At 47.1% G+C, this 23,692-nt stretch overlaps 1 protein-coding gene across 1 annotated transcript; it reads right to left on the reverse strand.

Annotated features, from left to right (window-relative positions):
• Nucleotides 1–87: 87 nt before the first annotated feature.
• LOC137894045 (cyclin-dependent kinase 17-like) lies at nucleotides 88–23,613 on the reverse strand. Its single transcript, XM_068739506.1, has 17 exons — nucleotides 23,607–23,613; nucleotides 16,711–16,859; nucleotides 15,633–15,812; nucleotides 15,251–15,384; nucleotides 11,793–11,918; nucleotides 10,867–10,923; nucleotides 10,654–10,768; nucleotides 4,675–4,769; nucleotides 4,422–4,484; nucleotides 3,940–4,063; nucleotides 3,607–3,727; nucleotides 3,046–3,143; nucleotides 2,778–2,883; nucleotides 2,282–2,324; nucleotides 1,997–2,087; nucleotides 1,748–1,825; nucleotides 88–1,230 (listed from the first exon to the last, which is right to left on the reverse strand). The coding sequence occupies exons 2-17, from the start codon at nucleotides 16,835–16,837 to the stop codon at nucleotides 1,193–1,195; spliced, it is 1,596 nt and encodes a 531-aa protein (XP_068595607.1). The 5' UTR covers nucleotides 16,838–16,859; nucleotides 23,607–23,613; the 3' UTR covers nucleotides 88–1,192.
• Nucleotides 23,614–23,692: the final 79 nt, after the last annotated feature.

The raw sequence follows: 23,692 nt of genomic DNA on the forward strand, positions 1-23,692 counted from the left end.
GCATTGAATGCTTTTTGTGCGTGTGTGTGTGCCATAAATGAAACTTTTTACTGTCGCCAGAACATGAAAACCAATTCGTGATTTCTGTTTAAAGTTTAGATTTTATTTTTCCTCTGAGAAACAAAACAAAAAAAAAGCTGGGTGTGCATCTGCAACGACATCCCACAATGTTAACAGTTATCCACAAAGTTAAATATCATACAAAACATCTCCTGAAACATTTAAAACAGTCCGTCTAACACATTCTCTGAAGGCGGGACTATCGCTAGTGCGCCCTGCTTCCTCAGACACCAGAGCAGGCATGCAACACGATGACGGAGGCCATCCAGGAGGAAGGTTCGCTTTTAACAGCCGATGGCGGCGGGAATGGAATCTAACACACACACACACACAGGTGGCGTTCAACACTGGGAAGTCCCTTTGCACCTTAAACCGACTTGGATTGAGGTGGATGAGCAGGAGATTGCTGCTCGTGGCAGTTAGTTTCTGAAGCATCTAGGAGGCATAGCTACGGTAATCAAATAATGCCCTGATTGATAATTCTATCTTGCCTTTTCGCTCCCATGCATCTGTTCATTGGTCACGGTAGAGACCACAGCATCATGGAATGATACGTCAGACAAGAAGCTTCCCGCACTGATCTTGGCAGCGCAGCTCTAATTTAAGCCTCTAGTCAGGATTCTTTTTTTATTACTAAAGCCAGCCTCAAAAATCTCCAGAGAAAATGTTCCAAAAATGATAAATGCAGCTGCGAGCAGCATCGACAGAAAATCAAACCCTTCTGAGTCGTTACAGAAACATCTCTGTCGGCATGCTCGAGGAGATCCATATGAAAATGGAAAATAATGACAAAGATATCACTGTTCATACCACCAGTTCAAAAAAAACATTGAAATCTATACACATTGCATGTACTCGTTAAAGTGACTGAGCCAGTTAGATTTCTAGACAGTAGTTGTATTTAGCAGCAAATCTTCACAATAAATATAGATGCACAGTTTATAAATGTCTCTTTCGGGCCAGTTCAGGCCAAACCTGGGAAAGGGGGGGGGCGGGTCGGTCGCAACGTGGACAACAAGTCTCCCAAGTAGTCATGGGGTAGCGATGACGATACCCGACTGCAACATCCACTTCAGGTTATTGATCCAGCTGGGAGATCCTTCCCTAATAAAAACAATATGATCCAGAGAATCTAAAACAGCATGCTTTGTCTTCTGCTCTTCCCGTTGCCTGAAGAAAAACAAGACAAAGTAGGAATTAGCTACGGTTGCTACGTACACATCGATCTCTCCCTCACTTTGATAGCAAAGATAAAGGAGCATCTTCTTTTTCTTTTTGCCAACACCCACATTTGTTTGCTTGGGTATATTTTTAATATAGCAATGGAATCCTGGGTCAAATTTTCAAAAATTGATTCCACTTTTTTTCCACAAGATAGAATTGATCTTTTTTTTCCAATATGCTGCCAGTATAATGACAAATGGTAACAGGCCAATCAAAATCAAAATAGCCAGGCACGGACGGTTTAATATTACACCACTGTGGGGGAACTGGATTCAATTATAAGTTTGGGGCGGGTTGAAATGTATTCGGTCATATGGTAACAGATGTGTAGAGAGACGTGTAGCTGAGATGATGCAGATGAATGGAAAATTGACATAATTCTTATCTCTCCGTCGGCTGTGCAACGCCCTAGAGTTAATAAAAAATACCCAGGTTTACAATCGAAGCATGAATTATTCCTCACCCGACTCGGGGTACGACGAATTCCGGTAGCCGGGATCCCTCTGCAGCTGGACCTCCTTCAGAGTGAATATGGACGTGTCTGCCAAACACAAAGAGTTAGTCAGTGCAACACAAATCACCTGTTGCCAGGACAATGGCGTCTTTGGTGTGGGGTTGTGACTTATCCTCACTGCACACTGTAATATCCTTTAAGTTGTACCTAATAGAGCCTGCCATGTCTGTGTTGCTGCTTTGCCATTTCATTACTCACTCTCTGGCAGCGTCTGCACACGTGGGCCCAGGCTCCTGAAGTATGGCTGTCTCATTGCTTCATCAGCGGAGATCCTCTTTCTTGACTCGTACTGAGATGTACAGGAAGTAATAAAAACAAAGTCACGAAAGAACAAAAAAGAAACTGGGTCAGTATTGCGTTTGCTAAATGCGTTGAACACGCCCTGATGCATTTCATTCCAAAAATACAGTCCTAGCATAGCTGCAAAATGTCAAGCTGCTTTTAACATGACATTCATGCCTGGCAGATCATGGCGAGACTCACTTTTAGGAATGACATCAACAGGTCAATGCCATCACTGTCCAACCTGAGGGGTAGGGGTGGGGGGGGGGGCAGCGAGAAAGAGAGAGGTCAGTAGATGTGGGGTGACGCACAGATGCTGCAAGCAGAAGGAAGGAAACAGTCAACTATTCCACAGGATTTCCTTACAGGAAGTGACACACACACACACACACACACACACACACACACACTTCTAACTAGACCAAGCAATCATTCTAATGTCTACCTCTAAAAGCTCTAGAGCATGGTTGCAGCTCTTATACCTGGATCTGATACTTTCAAACATTTGTTCATTTCCATCTTCAATGATTAGCGGGCTAGCAAAAGAGGAGGAGGAGGGGCGTGTTAAGAAACTGCGAAGGTGCTCAACTGCCATGGAAATATCTGACATAAGCGCATTTGAGAAGCTGCAGCACCTCGTAGCTGATGTCGAAAGATAGCCCACAGCAATGAAAGCACATTTTTGTCCACGTCTCACCTGGGCGCATGGTTAACAAGGGGCTGGACTTTATATTTGGGGAACTTGTAGGACTTGAACTCATCAATGGAGGATATTCCAGGCCAGCTGTCTTCTGTGGGAATGCCTGTGGAGGGACACGTTAGAGTCAGAATCGGGTAACAGGCTGTACCATGGCAGCTGGAGGGGCTTTTCATGCAGCCAGTGGGGCTACACGCCAGCGTTAATGTGATTAAGGGATCACAGTAAAAGGTTGAACCCCTCCCCGTCAGAAGGGGGCAGCACTTACCTAGCAGTCTGAAGATGAGGTGGAGCTCATCCTCCACGGTGGAACCCGGGAACAGGGGCCTGCCGGCAGCCATCTCATAGAATATACAGCCAACGCCCCTGAGGTGAGACGCGGCTTTAGCAACAGGACAGGTTTTCTGTGTTTACACTGCAAGCAACTTTCTGGATTAAAAAAAATGTGATCTACTTTTTGGGCTGCTGATTTAACCTATTTGAATAGGACTTAAGCCAAGGCTAATGCTAAGGAAGGCGCTGAGGTCCACGCAAAACAGAAACCATGCAGGATTAAATTCCGTAACAGCATGGGAGTGGCCATTGATCGCTATGTGGAAGTCCTCGCTGCCAACGAGGGCCCGCCTGCTGCTCAACAATGGAGCACCAGGTGATTTACTCTCCAATCGTCTTTGCAAACACCACGAATCACAACCAGCGCCACGGAAACCACACAGGCGTGGTCGCTTCTCGAGGTTCCACTTTGCCGCTGTGCTCTCACACGGCCCAGCAGTCGACTTTGTGCTTTTCAACAGTTGTAATCAGCCCCGTTTGATCGAGGGCCACTCACCACATGTCTATCTGCGTGGAATACTCAGAGGAGCCGAGCAGCACGTCGGGAGGTCGATACCAAAGCGTCACCACCTCGTTAGAATACGTTTTAGTGGGCACAGACTTTGCCCTTGCCAGACCTGGAGAGCAGATAAAAATAGATCCAATGGAGCCATTTGGTAGCAGGAAGGAGCTTCTTTTCAAATTAAGTGTTAGAATTTTTTTTAATCAGATTTATTTCTATCGCAGTATTTGTGAAATATAGATGAACCTTTCATTCAAACGCTTGATAATTAATTTCACACGCACTCTTACGCAAGTAAATAATTTATGCCAGCACGTTTCCTGTTACCGAAGTCAGCCAGTTTGAGTTCTCCTCGGTCGTTGATGAGCAGATTCTGCGGTTTCAGGTCTCTGTGAAGAACTTTGCGTCTGTGACAGTATGCAAGGCCACGCAGGATCTGGTACAGGAAGATCTAAGAAAAGAGATATTGCACATCAGCGAGCTATAATCACATTGCTGAATCACTTTTAAGTAATACTGTTAATACAATACAGATTCGGATATTAGATGCAATTTATCAAAACCAACCTATCGGAGACAAGAACCTAAGCTGAGATTTAATACGTTTAAATATTTACTATCCTTTCCAAAGGAATGTTAAACCAAATTTCAATACAATGGTCTCAAACAAATTAAATTATATCGACAAGCAGGGTTGCAAGATTTCATTTCAAATCTCCACACCGACTCGACTCCTCCACTAGGGGGCACACCAACAGCATTCCTTGTGTCGACACCAACAACCAGCAGGACTCCTGCAGAGGGCTCACCTTTACATTCTGCATGCTCAGGATGTTCCCGCAGTCATCCATGTACTGTTTGAGGTCTTTGTCCTAGAAAATAAATAAAGTGCGAGAGGGGAGAGAAAGAAAGAGGAAGATGAAGAGCTTCAAAGAGTGGAACAGCAACTGTCGAAGCGCTGTGCCCCCGAAATATCAACCTCGACGCCGCAGAGGCGACATGAATAATAATCATGTCACATATTTCTATTTTTCGCATCTGTGCAAAGGCTGTTGGTCTCACCAGGTACTCGAAGACCAGTGTGAGCGACTTCTCCGTGTGGATGATATCGTGCAGCGTGACAATGTTGGCGTGTTTCAGGTCCTTCAGTAACGACACTGGGGGGGGGGGGAGAGAGGACGCAGCTGCATCAGTGCAGATGTAATCACACTCGTGTAGTGGATTTTCCTTGAATAAATCAAGTCTACTTGTTGAATTTGTCAAGAAATCGATCAGAAACGAAAAGTCTCGGTGGCTTAAATAAACCACGAAGGAACAAGCACGAAGGAAACGTCGCTCTCCTGGTACAGGTTTGCAGGTTCCTTCCTGTTGTAAAAAACAACCAACACATCTTTCATGTTGACTTTCGTTTCATTTCAAAGACTTTCAAGATGAATTCTCTGACCATGTGATCGAGGAAAATGAAAATAAAGATCTCGCATCAATCAAATGAGCAAAATAATGAAATATTTCTGGTATCATTTTCAAAATCCAAAGGAAACCGACATCTGTGCTGAAGAGGACGACCGAACTGCTGATAATAGAAGATCTAGTGTTCTCAAATGTAATATAAATTAAAGCCGCAAGCGGCGTTGTAGGCCCTCGCCGGCCGACAGGCCGTTGAGCTGACCCGCCGACGCACGCCGCTTTTGTCCTGAGTGCTTCGCAAGTGTTTAGATTTGAGCTGCATGAGTAGCTCACAGTTTAGTCAAATCGTTATTTGGATTATATGGCCATCTGCCATCAGGAGTTTCAATCCAATATGGCCGCCTTCCTGTGTGTCTGGGGGCGTGGCCACAATACATTTTTTTTTTTGCCCTGACATGACGCATGTCTGTACCGAATTTCGTGGCTGTCCGACAAAGTTGGCGTCGGACCCCTCCCCATAGGAGGGGTTGCCATCGCCATGGCAACGGCGTAAAAACAACGTGGTTACGATTGTGTTTTTTGATCGGGACCACATGAGGGACTTTTCTGGTAAGTTTCAATCATTTCTGGCAAAGTATTTTTTTAATTCCCATTCAATTTTTGTTATCGTTCTCTAGGGGGCGCTGTAAGGCTGATTGTCAAACTTTCCCTTTTAAAGTGTCCAGATAGGAAGGGTCAATTAGTTTTTAAAATATGGTTTGGATTGGAGAGTGTGTGTGTGCAAACGCTGACTCTGCAGTTTTTAAAATTATATCCAATATGGCCGCCTTTCTGTGTGTCTGGGGGCGTGGCCATAATACTTTTTTTTTTTTGCCCTGCCTTGACGCATGTGTGTACCGAATTTCGTGGCTGTCCGACAAAGTTGGCGTCGGACCCCCCATAGGCACAATGCATTGTGATTTTTGTAGGTGGCGCTAGCGCGCCACTTTTTCATGCCCAATTTTAAAACACATAAAATAATTAATTTTTCGCCGGTTCTGAGCTTGGTTCAAAGTTTGGTGAGTTTTCGAGCATGTTCAGGGGGTCAAATTGCCGTTTAAACAGCAGAACAAAGAAAAAGAAAAAGAAAAAGAAAAAGAAAATTAAAGCCGCAAGCGGCGTTGTAGGCCCTCGCCGGCCGACAGGCCGTTGAGCTGACCCGCCGACGCACGCCGCTTTTGTCCTGAGTGCTTCGCAAGTGTTTAGATTTGAGCTGCATGAGTAGCTCACAGTTTAGTCAAATCGTTATTTGGATTATATGGCCATCTGCCATCAGGAGTTTCAATCCAATATGGCCGCCTTTCTGTGTGTCTGGGGGCGTGGCCATAATACTTTTTTTTTTTTGCCCTGCCTTGACGCATGTGTGTACCGAATTTCGTGGCTGTCCGACAAAGTTGGCGTCGGACCCCCCATAGGCACAATGCATTGTGATTTTTGTAGGTGGCGCTAGCGCGCCACTTTTTCATGCCCAATTTTAAAACACATAAAATAATTAATTTTTCGCCGGTTCTGAGCTTGGTTCAAAGTTTGGTGAGTTTTCGAGCATGTTCAGGGGGTCAAATTGCCGTTTAAACAGCAGAACAAAGAAAAAGAAAAAGAAAAAGAAAAAGAAAATTAAAGCCGCAAGCGGCGTTGTAGGCCCTCGCCGGCCGACAGGCCGTTGAGCTGACCCGCCGACGCACGCCGCTTTTGTCCTGAGTGCTTCGCAAGTGTTTAGATTTGAGCTGCATGAGTAGCTCACAGTTTAGTCAAATCGTTATTTGGATTATATGGCCATCTGCCATCAGGAGTTTCAATCCAATATGGCCGCCTTCCTGTGTGTCTGGGGGCGTGGCCACAATACATTTTTTTTTTGCCCTGACATGACGCATGTCTGTACCGAATTTCGTGGCTGTCCGACAAAGTTGGCGTCGGACCCCTCCCCATAGGAGGGGTTGCCATCGCCATGGCAACGGCGTAAAAACAACAACGTGGTTACGATTGTGTTTTTTGATCGGGACCACATGAGGGACTTTTCTGGTAAGTTTCAATCATTTCTGGCAAAGTATTTTTTTAATTCCCATTCAATTTTTGTTATCGTTCTCTAGGGGGCGCTGTAAGGCTGATTGTCAAACTTTCCCTTTTAAAGTGTCCAGATAGGAAGGGTCAATTAGTTTTTAAAATATGGTTTGGATTGGAGAGTGTGTGTGTGCAAACGCTGACTCTGCAGTTTTTAAAATTATATCCAATATGGCCGCCTTTCTGTGTGTCTGGGGGCGTGGCCATAATACTTTTTTTTTTTTGCCCTGCCTTGACGCATGTGTGTACCGAATTTCGTGGCTGTCCGACAAAGTTGGCGTCGGACCCCCCATAGGCACAATGCATTGTGATTTTTGTAGGTGGCGCTAGCGCGCCACTTTTTCATGCCCAATTTTAAAACACATAAAATAATTAATTTTTCGCCGGTTCTGAGCTTGGTTCAAAGTTTGGTGAGTTTTCGAGCATGTTCAGGGGGTCAAATTGCCGTTTAAACAGCAGAACAAAGAAAAAGAAAAAGAAAAAGAAAAAGAAAAAGAATTAAAGCCGCAAGCGGCGTTGTAGGCCCTCGCCGGCCGACAGGCCGTTGAGCTGACCCGCCGACGCACACCGCTTTTGTCCTGAGTGCTTCGCAAGTGTTTAGATTTGAGCTGCATGAGTAGCTCACAGTTTAGTCAAATCGCTATTTGGATTATATGGCCATCTGCCATCAGGAGTTTCAATCCAATATGGCCGCCTTCCTGTGTGTCTGGGGGCGTGGCCACAATACATTTTTTTTTGCCCTGACATGACGCATGTCTGTACCGAATTTCGTGGCTGTCCGACAAAGTTGGCGTCGGATCCCTCCCCATAGGAGGGGTTGCCATCGCCACGGCAACACCGTAAAAACAACAACGTGGTTACGATTGTGTTTTTTGATCGGGACCACATGAGGGACTTTTCTGGTAAGTTTCAATCATTTCTGGCAAAGTATTTTTTTAATTCCCATTCAATTTTTGTTATTGTTCTCTAGGGGGCGCTGTAAGGCTGATTGTCAAAGTTTCACTTTTAAAATGTCCAGGTAGGAAGGGTCAATAAGTGTTTAAAATCTGGTTTGGATTGGATTGTGTGTGTGTGCAAACGCTGACTCAGCAGTTTTTAAAATTATATCCAATATGGCCGCCTTCCTGTGTGTCTGGGGGCGTGGCCATAATACTTTTTTTTTTTTGCCTTGACTTGACGCATGTGTGTACCGAATTTCGTGGCTGTCCGACAAAGTTGGCGTCGGACCCCCCATAGGCACAATGCATTGTGATTTTTGTAGGTGGCGCTAGCGCGCCACTTTTTCATGCCCAATTTTAAAACACATAAAATAATTAATTTTTCGCCGGTTCTGAGCTTGGTTCAAAGTTTGGTGAGTTTTCGAGCACGTTCAGGGGGTCAAATTGCCGTTTAAACAGCAGAACAAAGAAGAAGAATAAAGAAGAAGAAGAATTAAAGCCGCAAGCGGCGTTGTAGGCCCTCGCCGGCCGACAGGCCGTTGAGCTGACCCGCCGACGCGCGCCGCTTTTGTCCTGAGGGCTTCGCAAGTGTTTAGATTTGAGCTGCATGAGTAGGTCACAGTTTAGTCAAATCGTTATTTGGATTATATGGCCATCTGCCATCAGGAGTTTCAATCCAATATGGCCGCCTTCCTGTGTGTCTGGGGGCGTGGCCACAATACATTTTTTTTTTGCCCTGACATGACGCATGTCTGTACCGAATTTCGTGGCTGTCCGACAAAGTTGGCGTCGGACCCCTCCCCATAGGAGGGGTTGCCATCGCCATGGCAACAGCGTAAAAACAACATGGTTACGATTGTGTTTTTTGATCGGGACCACATGAGGGACTTTTCTGGTAAGTTTCAATCATTTCTGGCAAAGTATTTTTTTAATTCCCATTCAATTTTTGTTATCGTTCTCTAGGGGGCGCTGTAAGGCTGATTGTCAAAGTTTCCCTTTTAAAGTGTCCAGGTAGGAAGGGTCAATAAGTGTTTAAAATTTGGTTTGGATTGGAGTGTGTGTGTGTGCAAACGCTGACTCTGCAGTTTTTAAAATTATATCCAATATGGCCGCCTTCCTGTGTGTTTGGGGGCGTGGCCATAATTTTTTTTTTTTTTTGCCCTGACTTGACGCATGTGTGTACCGAATTTCGTGGCTATCCGACAAAGTTGGCGTCGGACCCCCCATAGGCACAATGCATTGTGATTTTTGTAGGTGGCGCTAGCGCGCCACTTTTTCATTCCCAATTTTAAAACACATAAAATAATTAATTTTTCGCCGGTTCTGAGCTTGGTTCAAAGTTTGGTGAGTTTTCGAGCATGTTCAGGGGGTCAAATTGCCGTTTAAACAGCAGAATAAAGAATAAAGAATAAAGAATAAAGAATTTTTGCAAAAACAATATAACTTTTTTTCTGAGTGTGCGATTTCTACACAAAATACATTTTCGGAATGGTCTCGACGAGGGCTACGCGTCTGTGGGGGCACACAAACACGAGTTGACGAGCTTCGCTCGTCAACTCGTGTTTGTGTGTGTGTGTGTGTGTCTGTGTGTCTGTGTTGTTTAGTGTCGGGGTGTGTGTGTGTGTGCTGTTGAGTGTCGTGGGTGTGGGCGTGGGTGTGTTGGTTGCCCGATGGTTGACTCGCTGCGCTCGTCAACCATCGGAAGACAGTTACAAACACGAGTTGACTCGCTGCGCTCGTCAACTCGTGTTTGTGGATCTCTGTGTGTGTGCGTTTGTGTTGTTTAGTGTCGGTGTGTGTGTGCGTGAGTGTGTTGGATGCCGAGGGTTGACGAGCTGCGCTCGTCAACTTTGTCGAGGGTTGACGAGCTGCGCTCGTCAACTTTGTCGAGAGTTGACGAGCTGCGCTCGTCGACTTGTCGTCTTCTGCGTTGCAAAAGCAATAGCCCCTTACGCCTAGAATAGGCGCTCGGGCCTAAAAAGAATAAAGAATTTTTGCAAAAACAATATAACTTTTTTTCTGAGTATGCGAGTTCTACACAAAATACGTTTTTGGAATGGTCTCGACGAGGGCTACGCGCCTGTGGGGGCACACAAACACGAGTTGACGAGCTTCGCTCGTCAACTCGTGTTTGTGTGTGTGTGTGTGTGTCTGTGTGTCTGTGTTGTTTAGTATCGGGGTGTGTGTGTGTGTGCTGTTGAGTGTCGTGGGTCTGGGCGTGGGTGTGTTGGTCGCCCGATGGTTGACTCGCTGCGCTCGTCAACCATCGGAAGACAGTTACAAACACGAGTTGACTCGCTGCGCTCGTCAACTCGTGTTTGTGGACCTCTGTGTGTGTGCATTTGTGTTGTTTAGTGTCGGGGTGTGTGTGTGTGCTGTTGAGTGTCGGTGTGTGTGTGCATGGGTGTGTTGGTCGTCCTCAACAGCATGGCAAAGTTGGATGCCGAGGGTTGACGAGCTGCGCTCGTCAACTTTGTTGAGGGTTGACTCGCTACGCTCGTCAACTTGTCTTCTGCGTTGCAAAAGCAATAGCCCCTTACGCCTAGAATAGGCGCTCGGGCCTAATAACGTTCATGGTGCAGCGCATTGATCATTTTACCCTCTCTGATAGCTGTGCATGGGGCCCCTTCCTCGTGCTCAAGCCGGATCTCCTTCAGCGCCACGAGGTTGTCCGTCAGCTTACTCCTCCCTTTGTAAACTGTGGCATATGTGCCCTAGAAGACAGGAAGACGAGAGGGAGGTGAGGAAACAGTCAAGCTGTCGCCCGATAAGGTGGATGAGGTGATCAGCAAACACACAAAAGCTCACCTACCTCGCCTAGTTTGTCCAGTTTGATGTAAGTCTCCAGCTTCCCAAAGCCAATTTCCGACTGGAGAAGAGAGAAGGACAAACAGCGTTAATGAGAGCCGCCTCTTTATTAGCGTTATCCTCCGGCAACTTTCAGTCGAGTCTTCGGAAAAGCATCTGTAGCAACTAAGAGCTTAAAGCCTGCAGGCAGCTTCAGCGGACTTGTGTCCAGCATGAAGATCAATACCAGCGCATGGATCGTCATCGCCGCAGGCGAGTGTACGGTAGGTGCAAACGCAGTGTCCCTACTTTCCCCCTGTCCTGCTTCTGACAGATTCAGAGGAAAAGCACAAGCCAATTACTGAAGCGGCTGAGTAAATACGGACGTGCACTGTAAACACGCCACAAGAGCCTGAGATGATGAGATTAAAAAGTCAAAGGACAAGGTGTGAGCGCTCGTCCTCTCTACTCCCGTTTCTCGCTGCCCCTGAATAAAACCAAACTCCCAGAGTTCTCCTTCCACTCCGCGTCCACTCCGCTCTGCTCTCTATTTCCATCCACTCCTCCTGCGTTGCTTCTCAGATCAGCGTTTGGAGCTACAGGCCCTTGAGTATTTTAATACGTCTCACATTAAATTGTTGTTTTTCTCTGTACACACCCAGTGACAGCTGTCTATAAAACCAAGGGTACATTTCAAATAGGAAGACACTCACAGCTAGGCTGAGATCTATTTGTTACTATAAAAAGATTTAACGGTGCATTTACTCCAGTGATAACAAGGCAGCTACAACATAACGATGACCAAACACCACAGCACTGTTGGGGATGCACTTTGGTTTAAAGCCAGAGGAAGAAGAAGATTAAACTTGCAGCAAAAAGTTGGTGTTAAACTGCTAAGACATCAAAACCACAAAAGCCTCTCTCTCTTTTCTCGCCCTCTGTCAGTCTCACCAGCGATGCTCTGCGGGAGCGTCGACTCAGCGGCTGGTCGAAGGGGGGGCTCCTCAGCTGCAGCTTCTCCAGGTACCCGTCAGGTATCCGGATGTCAGCAGGGAGGGACAGGCGTTTGTTCAGGTCCTGAGCAGAGACAGAAAAAAAAAGGCACCCATTTTAAAAACAGCGTCAGTATGATGTAAAATAAAAAATAAAAAAAACATGGATAGTCTGTTAACTGTGTAAGCTCTGAATAAATGCCAATGATTGATAACAAAATGGCAGGAATCCAGAATAAACGAGTCGAGTATCTACAGAAAGGCCGTCTGTGGAGCCCTTCAAGAGTTCAGGGTTAAGTCCTTCCGAGAAACACAAAGTACTAAAGCATGATCCCAATGACTTGTTATATAAAATGAAAAACACACACAAAAAACAATATCTGGATATTTCCAATCACGTATTTCCTCCATTTGTTAGATTGCTGTTAATCCACCCCCACGTCTTTCTCTCGAGCAGCTTTAAATCCACTTCCTCTGAGGTAACACTTAGCACCCCCCCCTTCCTCCTCCTCCTCCTCCTCCTCCTCCTCGACATGCGACACACAACTTTGGATTTTCCACAGCTGAACAAGTTCATTCCAGAATCTCTGAGCGAGCTGGATCGCCTGTTACTCATACCATGACTATGATTAATAGCTTTTTCCTTTGTTGTGGCCTTCGGATGTCTGATTACGGCACGCAGCGTCACAGGAAGTGCTGGTTCTTGTTTTGTTTTTATCACAAATTGAGAAAATAATGCACAATGGACATTTTGCAGGGAAGCTGGTAAAGGTTTTAGTGAATGGACATCTTTGTTGCGTAACAGACTGTCCCGCTAAAGACGCGTTATTTAGGATAATTTAAAAAAAAACAAATTAACATATACGAACCCAAAAACATTCACACTGAGGTTAATGACGTGGATGACCTTGGAGTTGCAATGATCAGTTTGGAGCTGCACCAATGATTTTTCTCTCAAGCTATTTGACTAATCGGTTAAATTAAATTATTCCTTATAATTTCCCAGAGGACAAGATGACATCTGTATGTTGCACATTTGTCCTCACAACAGCCCAAAAGTTATTTCATGGTCATAAAATCCAAAGCGAAGCAGCCGATTCTCACATTTGAGAAGCTCAATGGATGATCGGGACAGTTGTTGTTTAGCTCTGAAAGCATTAGTGAAATCTAGAAATGTCGCGGTGATGTAGGCCGATGAGATAACATGCAGTTCAGCGGGTCTGTAGTTCCTCTCAGGGTTCATGTTTTGTGCCCCCCCCGAGACGGCAATGCCTTCAGTCTGCTGACCTCTGCAACCTCCCAACCCCTCCAGTTGTCCAATCAACCCGATCTAATCAGTTAGAACAGGGGCCCATCTGGACTGTATTAGCGTAATCCTTGTGATGCAATCCCAAAACATTGTTCCCACCCCAGCGAGAGGCTTGTAATCCTCTACCTGACCACAGACGGGCACATTTCCTCACACACTTCTCTTCTCTTCTCTCACTCATGTCCTTCCCAGTATGAAGACAAAAGAATGAGGCCACGCGGCGTTTTCATCAGCTTCGATCGCGCCTCTCACACCCACGCAGACAGTGCACAGAGTGTGTGCGTGTGTGTGTGTGCGCTCGTGAAAGAGTCACAGGATGTGAGGAGTGTTGCTTGCACAATTTCTCGGCGCACGGCGAGAGGCCGTGTGTCATGTTATGCGTGTGGTTAGCCCCAAACGGAGTAAGCTGCTTAACTACGCGTTGAAGGCTTTTTCTTTTCTTTCTTTCGCGCAGTCTCGCACGCTTGGCTCGTCTTGCCGAGCTGCCAGTGTCTGCTCAAAAAAAAAATGAAAAAATGACTCCCGCGATCAAAACAGCCAATAAACATCATCACGGGGGGGAGGGACGTGTGTGTGTGTGTGTGTGTGTCTCACAAGACCTTCGGTTGCACAATCGCCCCAGCAGGTACTGTGCAACGTGCGGTTCAAGATGTCAGCCACATTAAATATTGGGTTCTGTTGTGGAAATTCTGAGTGGAATTTTAGCTGAATAAAAGAAAAATGTGTTTAAAACCGACATCCGATTCCAGCTAATTATTAAAAGGAACTTGGTGCGATTCAATTTCACGTCAGCAACATTCAAGACGGCAGTGAGTTCATCTCATCGGTTACCTCGGGATAAAAGGGATTTCTCCTCTGCCCTCGCGCTGCTTCTCGTGTGTCGCTACGAGGCAGATGGGTTCAGGCTTTCATTCTTGATCCGGTTCTGCTTTAGCGTGTGCGCGTCTGTCTTTAGCGTGTGCACGTCTGTCTTTAGCGTGTGCACGTCTGTCTTTCCATATGCTCTGTTCAATTAAGTCTTCTGGCGGTGCGAAGCAAAGCCATGACAAATTCACAAGTGAAATTGCTTTAAGAGCTTTTTTTTTTTTGATCTTTAACTTTACGAATAGGAGGTATTATCGCTGTGCTGTTCAAATGAAATCGCTCATGCATTGGCTTCGTCACACACAAACTTCTTTCTCGTGAATTTGTAAAAAAAAAAAATTAAAATAAAGCGTCTCGCACACAAACTGTAGGAACTGATTGAGACTGCCATGCCTGAGGGAATGTTCAAAGCACCACCTGATCGCTGTAGAATCTGCATCTGTGCAATGTAAACTAAACGAGAGATGACGTTTCCACTGCCATCGGCCTCGCTGCGGTGAGGAAACAGGAAAACGGCAGCATTTGAATGAGGAAGTGGAAGAATGAAGAAGGCACGGACAGCGCGGGCTCGTCTGTCTTTCAATGAGCATTGAAGGTCAATATCCGTCTAGAGCTTGGATGAAAGGATCCCGAATACACCTTTTCAAATTACCGGAGTGACTCAGGACGCCTCACACAGAATGCGGGATGCCGGAACCGACTAAAGTTTCAAACCGGATTTCTGCTGCGATTGTTGGTCGGGGTGAATCTGGGTAAAAACTCGGCCTAAAGCTAAAGCAGTGTGGGCCAAAAAAAAAAAAAACTTTAAAAAATAGTCTTTCCATAATGTGTTGACGTTACCTAATCATGAGCGGATTACCAAAATCTGGTTGCGTGCAAGAGAGGGGAAGTAAAGAAAGAGGTCAAACGCATTGCAGCGGTGGGGACTGTCAAACCACGTGGTGTGTGTGTGTGTGTGTGTGTGTGTGTGTGTGTGTGTGTGTTGGTGGGATTATGAAGGCAGCTGAGAACATTTTGTGTCCATGACAGACATCGGCAGAACACCTGCACCAGGCTGCAGCACGGAGCGATGATCTTCAACACCTCTTCTTGTTAAAATAAATAAATAAATAAAGTTTTTTGTGAAATGCGCTCCTCGTTTTTCAGTGATTCACCCAAAACACCTTCAGAGAACGTGGACGTAGGAGCAGATGTGTCATGTTTCAACAGTGAAAAGTCTGAAAACACAGAGGAAGTAATCCAACCTCTGCAGAGATGCGTCTGTTCCCTCTGGTCCTCAGGCAAACGCCGGTGGGCGACTGCACCTCGTCAGAGGACGTCCCCGACGCCTGGTCGCTCTCCCCGTCCGACCCCATCTTCAGGTTCTCATGGACGATATCTGGATTAGAGACAGAAGGCAAAAGCAGAGAAGGGCGGATGACTTCAGCACTGCAGGAAAGAAAAAAACACTCCAGTAGCTCATTCTTATCAAGCACGGGAGACACAACACGTCTTATTGAGGATAATAAGACTGACGGAGAGGTAACTTATTTCATTGAAGTTCTAGAGTTAGACATTTGTCAAACATCTTACATCCTTAAAGTCGGCGTAAAGTGTGTGTGTGTGGAGGTTGTAGGCGTGTCTCACCGAGCCGACTGCCGTTTCGAGGCATGGCCATGAGAGAGCCCAGGCCTCCCCCTCCCCCCCCCCCTCCGACGACGCTCTGAGGCCGGCGCATCGGCGGCTTCTTGAAGGAGCCCGTGTACTGGTGGAGGAAGGAGTGGACGCTGTGGGCCGAGGGGGGGCGGCCATTCCTCACAATGGGCTCTGCAGAGACGACATCTTTTAAGTTATTGGCATAAAATAACTTCTGTCCTTGATGATCGTAAAACTTCCACCATATAGGACGCACAGAACCACAGAACGGGTGTTAATCACTACACAAAAAGCTCAATAGAAAGCTTCGTTCGTTCCCAGACGAGGAGCGGCTGATTTAGCGAATTGGGGGGGGCGGGGGGGAGGGGCAACGACTTTGGGACAAGAGACCAAATTGAGGACAGGCCTGAGTTTCAGGAGAGAGTGGGTGGTGGCCAAACCAGAAGAAGAGGAGGTGCAACACTTTAAAAGGGGGAGGGGGGGGCATTGAAATGCTTGACTGGTTTCACCAAGTCATCCAAGTTGCCATGGCAATGCCATGGAAACTCTCAACATGTTCCAGATCGTGAGAGTCATGGTAACGTGTTGTAGGTAAAAGCTTCACTCCCAGCAGAGAATCAGTCCGCCGCAACCGACCACGCTGTGTGTGTGTGTGTGTGTGTGTGTGTAGGTGTGTGTGTGTGTGTGAGAGAGAGAGAGAGAGAGAGAGAGAGCGTCACACACACACACACAAAAATAAAGAGTCCAACAGACAGGTCGGCCACAATCAACGGCGATTCACACGATCAAGAATTTGATGTCTGGACATCAAGATGGATTTTTCTTTATTTATAAAACCGTCTTCTGTAGGTTCACCGCGGCGCCGGCTCGGATCCGGATCAGATTGTTTACAGAAACTGGGTCGATAGGAAACGCTGAGGGTTTGGGAAGTGAAGAAACACTCTGCTCTGATGACCACAGCTTTTCCAACATAATTCTCTTACTTATGGTGTGAAGAGAACAAAATCAAGTTGTTATATTGTTAAAGAACATTGAGAATACCATCATAAAACAGAAACACTAAACTCACCGCCGTCTCTCAGGCCGTTCTCTTCGATCGTCATCTGCTCGGCCAACTCCGACAGCGACTCGTCGATGGTGTGGCTGCCTCGCAGCGTCTGGGAGAGACGCCGCTTGAACCGCTTCATCTTTTCCATGGAGCTCTCGGGAAGGGGAGGCCTGAGGATGGCAAAAACGCAAGATGTTTCTGGCGAATCTTGGTCAGAGGAGACGCGGCGAGGCGATCAGAGGAGACAGCTTTGATCTGAAACCTGCAGCGCTGAAAAGCCTTCGTTTTCAAACGGACACGCATCATGGAGCCGCCAGTCGTGTTTCACAATCGCACTAGAAGCAAAGACTCGACGTGATCGCTGCGTGAACGAGACCAACAAGCACGCAGGTGTTGATCATGACTCAGCTCATTCACTGGCTTTAGACTCCTCCCTGTGGGAAAACATGACAAGTCGGTGAGAGATGGGTTACGGGTTAGTTTGGAGTACGGCCTCCGGCGCTCTGGACTGTAAAAGCAGATCCTAAACCGGGGGGGGACGAGCCCGGAACACACATTCCAACCACATATGCCGAGTGCATGAGAATAACTGATTGGGAGTTAGTCCGCCGCAGAGAGCACGACTCCGATGCCGCTGCAGATCCGGAAAAGGATCCGTCGTCCGTGACGACGATGAGTCGGGCCAGACGAGAAGCAGACGAGTGTTACGGCTCCTCAGGGCTCGCCGCCCCGTCAGCAACAACAACCGAGGGACACCCCTTTTGTCTTCCAGCTATCGCTCACAACCTGCCTTCCGTCCAAAATGGCTCCACTCAGAGGCTTCCCTCCGAGTGTTGACACACAACGGTACATCTCTGTCTCACCAATCAGTCAAGCGCGCCGCATTCCGTCTCTCGCCGACTGCAAAGATCCTTTTTATTCTCTTTTAAAGCCAAATGAGGAGAAAACTGTTTTAACAGAGACCAGAGGACGAAAGAGGAAAACGCCATTCAAAGATTCGTGGCCACGGCGAATTCCAGCCTCGAGTTAAACGTCCATTTTTACGGTCCCATTAAAACATTTTTCATTTTAGAAATACAGTCTTCTTAGCGCAAAAGGGTGTTTTTATGATGCGTGATTGAGACTGCTATAACTCCCTTTTACTGCGTTGCCTAAGAAGTCAATAAGGAATTTAAAGCTACTTGAGAATTCTGCCAGTCCCTTAAGCAAATGGAGGAAATTGATTCAAATGATCCTGATGCTTAAGACACCGCACTGGCTACCGGACTGTTTTAGAAGAGATTTTAAAGTGCTTTCACTTGTTTAGAAAGGTCGCGCAAGTTTCTCTCCATGCTCTTTAAAGGTGGATTTAGATTCTAAGCGATGTTACGGCCATTGTGTCAAACGTTTAACTTCAAGGAGGGACGTTTCTGTCCAATAAGAGGTACAAAAAGAACAGCTTGAATGTGAAGTTACGCAGCTTCATGTTGTCCTCGTGCAGCACAGCCACATCCCATTTACGGAACGCTCATTTCTAACCACCCCGAAGCCGCTCTTATTAAAAGATGGTCATCACACACCATCCTATGAGCTGTACACCACGTTTTTACTACTCATTTCAAACCCCCACAGGATACTTAATGAGATTTATTGTGTAAATTCTGGTAGGATGGTGATAAGCAAGACGGGGAAAGTCACAATCACATGCTACGCCTCCTCTTCCTGAGCCTCACTGGTCAGAACAAATGTTTTTTACCCAATAATAATCCTGCTTTGCCTTGCGCAGATGACTTCTGTGCTTAGACTAGCAACAATCACCCGAATTATTCCAGGATCTGAGATGATGGTGAAAACATTCGCCTCAGTTCAGTTACAGCTGAAGAGAAGCCGTCCTGTCACCTTCTGAGCAGCGTCACCCAAAGTCTGCAGCACAAAGACGAGAGCCCCCGGGAGATGGCTTCGAGCCCCCGGGTCGTGCAAATTTGTACAAAGAACAATGGCAGTAGGAAACTGGTTTCTCTCATCGGTAACTGTCCCGATACTGTATATTATTAATACAACGCCCTAACCTGAGACAAAGTTCAAACTGGTTTTATTCATTTTGAAAGATATATATACATATATATATACACACACACACACACACAAGCAATTCTTATGCAAACAAGGGTTGGCAGAAGAATCCAGCATGTTTTTATCTTGATGAGAAATCCTAAATCCATTCACTGCTGGTTTTTGCAGTTAAGCTCTATTCGGTTTCCACGGTGATATTTAGAATCCCCTCATTTCACGAATGTGTGACGGGGATATGAGACGACGCACGGACATCTCTAAAATAACTGGTTTATTATCCAGCAGACTGCGGCTGCAAATCACTTTATGAATGTTCCATGGAAAGTAAATGGCAGCCGGGGGGGGGGGGGGGGGGGGGGGTTGAGTGTCGGCTTTGGGCATGATCCGTGTTCCAAGCCTTATTCCTGGTCCCATAAGTAGGCCGGTTTGAGGCCTGAGCTCCAGATCTGCTGGGTGGCGGCCAGAGAGCTGTACCGATTCAGGATTTGTCGTCATGGAAGTCCTGCTGCTTTTTCCATGCACAGCGGGAGAACACATGCATGCTGATTCTCTGTCTAACACTGTACCAACAGGCATGACCAGCAGCCCTCTGCCTGCATTCTAATCTCCTCTACCGACGACGTAGAGCCACAACGACAATCCGTCATCTTCAACGCCACACAGAACGGCATTTTCGGGTGGATGCAGCAAAAACAGGGAGGCGGAGGGAGGGCTGAGGCATCATGGATGCTGCCGCTGTGAGTGAACGGCACCTGTCCTGATCAGCTGAAAGGGTAGGGCTCGAATTCCATCTGAAAGGAACCACAATCCCAAAAGGAAGCCGCGTCTCTGCAGCGGTCCGTGTTATTGTCCCGCCCCTGCTGGGCGAAACTGATCACGCCACAGGGCCATTGATTATCTCCAACACTCACAAATACGACGCTGACGCGCTTCAGCAAACCGCGTGACGCCATCGCCGACGCGAGAAGAGAAAGAGCAACCACGACAGTTGGCGTGATTCACGGGAGAGCTTTTATAAAGGAGCAGCCTTTTCTCCTGCTGGCCGAGACAACGGGGACGCGGGCGAGGAGCCGGCTCCGTTATGGCGGCCGCACATAAAGGCTGCATTGTGCACGGCAGAAAGGAAGGCTCCCGGAGACGCGGTGTGTGTGTGTATTTTAAATCCATTCGGAGCCTTCGGTATTGCTAAATGAAAGGCAGCATGGTTGCCGTGCCTCCCGTTTGCCTCATTAGGGAGATTATCGCCCCACGTTTGGACTGGATCTGGGGCGAGTCACCTGCCGTCCTTTTGCGAGTCGAGCATTAGCATCAGAGAGAGCGACAATTAGCCTTCCTCTCCCTCCCAGCGTGCACTCATCACAGCAGCAGGTCCAGATCGCCTTTAAATGGCCGTTACGAAGGCACAAGCAGCCGCGCCGCTATCTGCCCAAGGCCAGCCAGCCGGACGGGGTTATCGCAATATCGGCTCCCAAATCAAACGGCAAACACAAACGGCTCTCGGTAGCTTTTGTAGTCATTTCAACGACCCGCAGGTCACACAGAGCCGTGCGACAATCAAACAAACCCTACGGAAACAAAAACAAAATACGGTATCGTAAAGATTTCTAATTGATCATTTATAGGACTTAAACTAGTAATTATTCAACTTTCTCACTAAAAATCCTGCTCAGTGAGAAAGTTACTAAGCATTGGAAAATAAATCATGTTATTTAGAAGCCAATAGACATTTTAAGCCGGCGAGCGCAGGTCTCCGTTTTCAATCCACGATTAGCAAACATAACCGGAGTGGATATCTATAAACTACGGTTAGTTAAGTAAAAACACAAACAGATTTAATATGGCGTTCATGAAACCAGTGAGACTTTAATAATGAACCTACTGCCACATACATGAATGCCTGTGTGTGTGTGTGTGTGTGTGCGCGCACGCGCCTGTATCTGCTACCAAAAAAAGGACCAGACAGTTCGTGGGGGGACAGCTCCCACAAATCCTGCCAAGAGTGACGGGGGGGGGGAAAGGGGGTCAATATTTGTCCCTCACCTGTTTCAGATATTTAATACGGGGACCGATGAACTCACATACGTGGTGTAACTCATTCCTGTAAGACTGAATCAAACAGGCCAGCTGGGGGTCTTAAACACCGGCACACGCTCCCCAGCTTGACACACCGGTGGAGTGCTTACATGCGAGCGGCCTCGTCTAGAGGTTGTATTCGCGGCTATCTATAGGCAGCTGCTCCCCAGCGAGCGGTGACACATTAACCTTCAGCCAGCTGTCTCGGCACGCCGTTCGAACACGAGCTCACACACTCGGGGGGGGGGGGGGGGGAAACAGACTCGCCTGAGCGAAACCTCAGGAGACGGAATTCCAATCGTCCAATAAGTCTGCGCAGTTTGATTTAAAGTTGTAGTCGAATCATCTCTGACAAACACACACACACCTCCACGCGCACGTTCCGGACCATCACCTGATCTACAGAGACCCGACGGATCAGCACCACGTAGCTCCCACAGCTGTTTCCACGGCAGGTCGGGTTACCCTGCCATCCCCAAGGCCTTCACCAAGGGAACGGACCCCACGTCAAACCATCACACGCAGGCACGCCGTCGCCCAGCGGCTCCCTGCCCTCCTCCGGGAACCAGACTGGGCACAAAAGTATTTTTAAGCCCGGCAGTGACACGCCTCCTGAGGCTCGCGGCCATCAAACTGAAACCCGTTCAAAGGGAAACGAGAGAAAGTGCTGCAATAGTTCCGCAGCCAAAAACGATATTACCTGTAAACAGCGACGCTCAATGTGTTTCCTGCCCCCGACGGTTAGCGGTCTATGGAAACATTTCAGTTAGGTTCAGTTCTTATTTGTGAACTTGACATTTGAGGAATGAGGAAAATGTCTCGAGAAAAATGAAAGAATTGAACTAATAAAGGATTGTTTGGGATCTATAGTGAAACGCCCGATATATGTCAGCACTAATATTAGCCTTTTACCTCCTGCGGAGAGGTCGATTGACTGAATTCCAGGAAACTTTGTGGAAAGGTGGGACATACGTCGAACAGGAATGGAATTGAATCAAGTTTTGGCGTAGATTGAGATTAATATTGATGTCGTTTATGAAATTCCCCTAATCTAATCCATGAATCCTGTTTATAAGTGGATATGGCGTGGAGCAGATTTCTTTTTCTTTTCACGTATCAGAACTAAATAGACTTTTAGCATTGCTCTTCATTAGTGCAGCTATGCGCTCTAGCAGTGCACGTTTTGTTTGAAACTGGTACAAATAGCAGGAAGGCTGCTAATCCAATTCTGCAAAAGGTATTGATCCAAACCCATTTTAGTCTTAATATCACTTTTAAAACTTTCAGCGACATTTCTCATCCAACTGTTGAAAATGCAGACAAGCAGACAAATATACCCGGATGCTCACACGACATCCCCTCCTGTTAATAACAGTGGAATGGAAGAGTTATGACAAATCACAAAATCAGCAGCACATCAACCATTAATGCTTGTGCCTGAATGAGCGCGTGAAGAATAAGGCTGCTAAGATGACTCACGCATGAGAACAATGCGTGTGGCAATATGCGCCACAGGGGCATACCGAACGAACTTCATCATCACTTCGCCGGGAGCCTCCCCCCCTCCCATGTCCCTCTGAGACGTCCTGCTCATCTCTCCCTCACAGAGGAGCCCATAGAGGAAGAGCACAAGCAGCTGGAAGCTAAATAACTGGTTCAAATATCTTATTACACAAACAGATCAAACAATCACAAACGAGATTACGAGTGTTTAAGGGCAGATGGCTCGGATGCCCTTTTCGTTGCTACGGCGAGCAGCAACCGTTGTGCATAGACAGACAACACTTCTCTGGCAGCGTTCTTTAGGAATCTTAGCCCGTTCTTCACGGGCAATATTCCAGACTTTGTGATTATTAAATAGATGCAGGTATCCAGTGTTGGAGGAACCGAGCATCACCGAACCTTCACCACACATTTCTTATACACGCTTTTCAGCTCATTCTTCTCCTCCAGGGCCCAAAGACGTTTCGTTTCATAGATCCCACAGAGCAGAATCCCAAACCACAAAGGAGCTGAAGCTTTTTGCAGCATTTGAGTTTCATCACGGATGTAAAAGTGTGTAAAGTAAATGTAAAGCTTGGAAATGTTTAAAAAGATGATTTGTAAACACACGCTAGTATTAATTTCCAGTAAAAGGTGTGTTGTTCTTGTTAGACTAGCAAACTGCAGATGAATACTATATATATTTTACCAATAAACCCCAAAGAGTGGGGTTGAATAATAATAATAACTCTTAAATGCACGCATTGAACGAGAGATGTCTCTTGCGGGTTTAAATCCCTACAAAGTGCAGGAGCCGCTCTCCAATCTGCTCCTGCCATGACACACTCCAGCAGATCAAAGGGCTTAACGCAGACCCTAGACCAGTTCACAGGCCGCTCATTTCAAGCATTCAGCGGAGGGCCGAGACGGGACATCTCTGGAATGTGGGTCAAGCAACGTTTCGGGAGCAACTCTGCAGGACGACGCATGCTAGCTAGCTAGCTAGCTAGCTAGCCCCCCCCCCTCCTTCTGTAGACCGGACCTGCTCCGGGTTTGCTGGAACCAGGCACACACGTTAAACCATAAGGGGGGGGGGGGGGGGGGGGGGTTAAACGCGTTAAATGCGCCCCCCCCCCCCCCCCGCCGGTGATCGGTATCTGCCCACACAACGAGCTGCTGCATTCACCGAAGTAAACAACTGTTCAGCGCTTTGGATGTCAACGCCGTCCGGTGTAAAGGTTCCCCCCCTGCGGGACGACTCCTACAGCCATTTTGTCAAGAAACTACGTGGAATCTCTGCGGACTCTCACCAGAAACGACGAGCGTTGCTCCGACCGGAGTCCCCGACCTCGGAGCTTCTTTTCAGGCCGGATGCCGTCTTTCCCTCCGGGTGTTA

The sequence above is a fragment of the Brachionichthys hirsutus genome, chromosome 5 (genome assembly GCF_040956055.1).
Source record: "Brachionichthys hirsutus isolate HB-005 chromosome 5, CSIRO-AGI_Bhir_v1, whole genome shotgun sequence".
Lineage (NCBI taxonomy): Eukaryota > Metazoa > Chordata > Actinopteri > Lophiiformes > Brachionichthyidae > Brachionichthys > Brachionichthys hirsutus.

Bases quoted from the DNA above. Each gene is read 5' to 3' on its own strand.
- LOC137894045 (XM_068739506.1), bottom strand. From the start codon at position 16,837: ATGGAAAAGATGAAGCGGTTCAAGCGGCGTCTCTCCCAGACGCTGCGA. The intron at 10,769-10,866 runs GTAGGTGAGCTT...CCTGTCTTCTAG, and splicing joins AACTGGACAAACTAGGCGAG to GGCACATATGCCACAGTTTA. The intron at 3,144-3,606 runs GTGAGTGGCCCT...GTCTCACCTCAG, and splicing joins TCCACGCAGATAGACATGTG to GGGCGTTGGCTGTATATTCT.